Genomic DNA, 2,500 nt, shown 5'->3' with positions numbered 1-2,500 from the left:
CGCGCCCATGGCATAACCTTGAACAAGGACAAGTTCATGGTAGCTGCCACCAAGGTCAGTTTTTGTTGATATAACATCTCACCAGAGGGCATCGCTAAAGACCCTGAAAAGGTTGCAGCCATACGAGACTACCCTACACCCTCCAATATTACGGACCTCCGGTCGTTCATGGGTCTTGTGAATCAGCTGACCGACTTCTCACCAGAGATTGCGGCCACTGCCCAGCCTCTCCGCCCTCTGATGTCACCAAAACGGTCCTTCACTTGGACCCCAGACCATGACCAGGCATTCGGGAAGGTCAAGGCTGCCCTCCTATCGCCCCCTGTCTTGGCTCCTTTCAACCCGAAACTGCCAGTGACTCTACAAACTGACACCTCGCGCCTCTATGGTCTGGGATACGCCCTATTTCAGGAACACGGCCACGGCCAGCACCGGCTCATCCAGTGTGGCTCACGGTTTCTAACCGATGCCGTCACGCTACGCCACAATCGAGCTAGAGATGCTGGCTGCTTCATGGGCCATGGGAAAGTGCCGCCTATATCTCGCCGGCCTCCAGCACTTTACCCTTCATACCGACCACAGACCATTGACCCCAGTCCTGAACCACTACACGTTGGATGCCATAGAAAACCCCCGACTCCAGCGTTTGAGAGTGAAGATGGCTCCGTATGTCTTCACCGCTGTGTGGCGCGCCGGCAAGACCTTGTGCGTCCCTGACGCCCTCTCTCGGGCACCTGTCAGCCACCCCACATTCGACGACGAAGAAGAGTGTACCATGACAGCTGCACACGTCCGGTCCCTTGTCTCTACGAATGCTACTTCAACAGACGGCCAGGCCACAGCTATCCTCGACGATGACAGGACTCTACAGGAGCTTCGCGCCGTCGCATTACAGGACCAAGATTAACGCCGCCTCCTGGAGTACGTCACCACAGGATTTCCCTCCAACCGCTACAGCCTACACGCATCCATCCTCCCGTACTGGAAATTGCGGGACAGCCTGTACGCAGATGGAGAGCTTGTGCTACATGGTCCCCGCATCATTGTTCCAGCTACACTCCGCCGTCGCACCTTGACCCACCTCCACGATAGTCACAGAGGAGTCGAAGCCACCCGTCGTCGCGCCAGTACAGTCGAAGCGTGTGACTCCTGCCAACGTCTCCAGCCCAGCCAACAGCAGGAACCCTACCTATGCGATGACCAGCCATCACGCCCCTTTGAGTCTGTGTCCGCTGACTTTTTTCAAGAAGCTGGGAATTCTTTCCTGGTCATTGCAGACAGACTCTCAGGGTGGCCCGTGGTTACTCCCTGTTGTCAGGACACAACCGCAACTAAGGTCATGCGCATGTTTTGCCGGTACTTCCGAGAAATCGGTGTATCTGTCCGCCTCAGGACCGATGGAGGGCCCCCATTCACCAGTGAGGAATTCAGAAGGTTTACTGAACGCTAGGGTGTCCACCACCTTGAGACGTCCCCACACTATCCACAGTCGAATGGCCACGCCGAGGCTGCAGTCAAGTCCGTGAAGCATTTGATCCTCAAGACGGCGACATCGACTGTGAGGCGTTCGACCGGGGCCTGCTAGAGCTCCGGAACACCCCAACCCCTGCTGGCCGCTTTCCTGCCCAGATTTTGTATGGCCATCCTCTTCGGACTTGTGTCCCTGCCCACCCCCAGTCCTTCTCTGCAGAGTGGCGGACCAAGTCTGACGACTGGGACCGCAACGCCGACCAAGTGACCAGCCTCTATGATAGCCATGCCCGTCCTCTTCCAAGCCTGTCCGTAGGCCAGCGTGTCCGCATTCAGGACCACAAATCCATCCGATGGGATAAAGTTGGTGTAGTCATGGGCTGTGGTAGGTCCCGACAGTATGAAGTGCGACTACCCAGTGGACACGTATGGTGGCGTAATTGCAGACATCTCCGCCCAGTGCCAGTGCCCAAGTGTGAACCCTCATTCTTGTCCCCTGTGTCCCCTTGTCAAGACCAGGAAACAGGGTCGTTACATGTTCCTCCCGTTACCCCACGTCGCTCACCCAGACTCGTAGCAAAGAGTCCCGTATCTGCTCGAGATGCCACAACAAGCGTAAAGGGAGGGGGAGGTGTATAGATATTATATACAGTGTACCATTTGTTTATGTAACATTTTATTTGTAAGCCCTGCATCCTACTTTAGTTTTATAGTTATGGTCCTTCGGACATTCCATGCAGGCACCAACCCCCTCAGCCAATCAGAGAGCGAGACAGCTGAGCCCGAGGAGACTGCAGGTTGCATTTGTTTTGTCCTGCACCTGCCCGTTGTACTTTGGATGTGTATGGTATTTTGCACCAATAAAGCTCACTTGCAAATCTGAGTTTTCAAGAACCTTCAGACAAAAGAACACAGAAGAAAGATGAAGATGAAGATGAAGATGAATGAAGATGAAGATGGAGATGAAGATGATGATGAAGATGAAGATGAAGATGAAGATGAAGATGAAGATGAAGATGAAGATGAAGAT

The 2,500-nt window shown here is 54.1% G+C and overlaps 1 protein-coding gene across 1 annotated transcript in view; it reads left to right on the top strand.

Moving 5' to 3' along the window:
• The first annotated feature begins 854 nt into the window (after nucleotides 1–854).
• Nucleotides 855–2,500, top strand: part of LOC138864465 (uncharacterized) — a 3,940-nt gene continuing 2,294 nt past the window's right edge. Inside the window, exons 1-4 of the mRNA XM_070131591.1 lie at nucleotides 855–921; nucleotides 1,053–1,418; nucleotides 1,490–2,085; nucleotides 2,211–2,312. Coding sequence (XP_069987692.1) covers nucleotides 855–921; nucleotides 1,053–1,418; nucleotides 1,490–2,085; nucleotides 2,211–2,312 — 1,131 coding nt within the window. The remainder of the gene's footprint in view (nucleotides 922–1,052; nucleotides 1,419–1,489; nucleotides 2,086–2,210; nucleotides 2,313–2,500) is intronic.

Source organism: Penaeus vannamei, chromosome 16 (assembly GCF_042767895.1).
Source record: "Penaeus vannamei isolate JL-2024 chromosome 16, ASM4276789v1, whole genome shotgun sequence".
NCBI classification, from domain to species: domain Eukaryota; kingdom Metazoa; phylum Arthropoda; class Malacostraca; order Decapoda; family Penaeidae; genus Penaeus; species Penaeus vannamei.
Note: the sequence above shows the minus strand (reverse complement) of the source record. Positions and strands in the feature narration are given on the sequence as shown.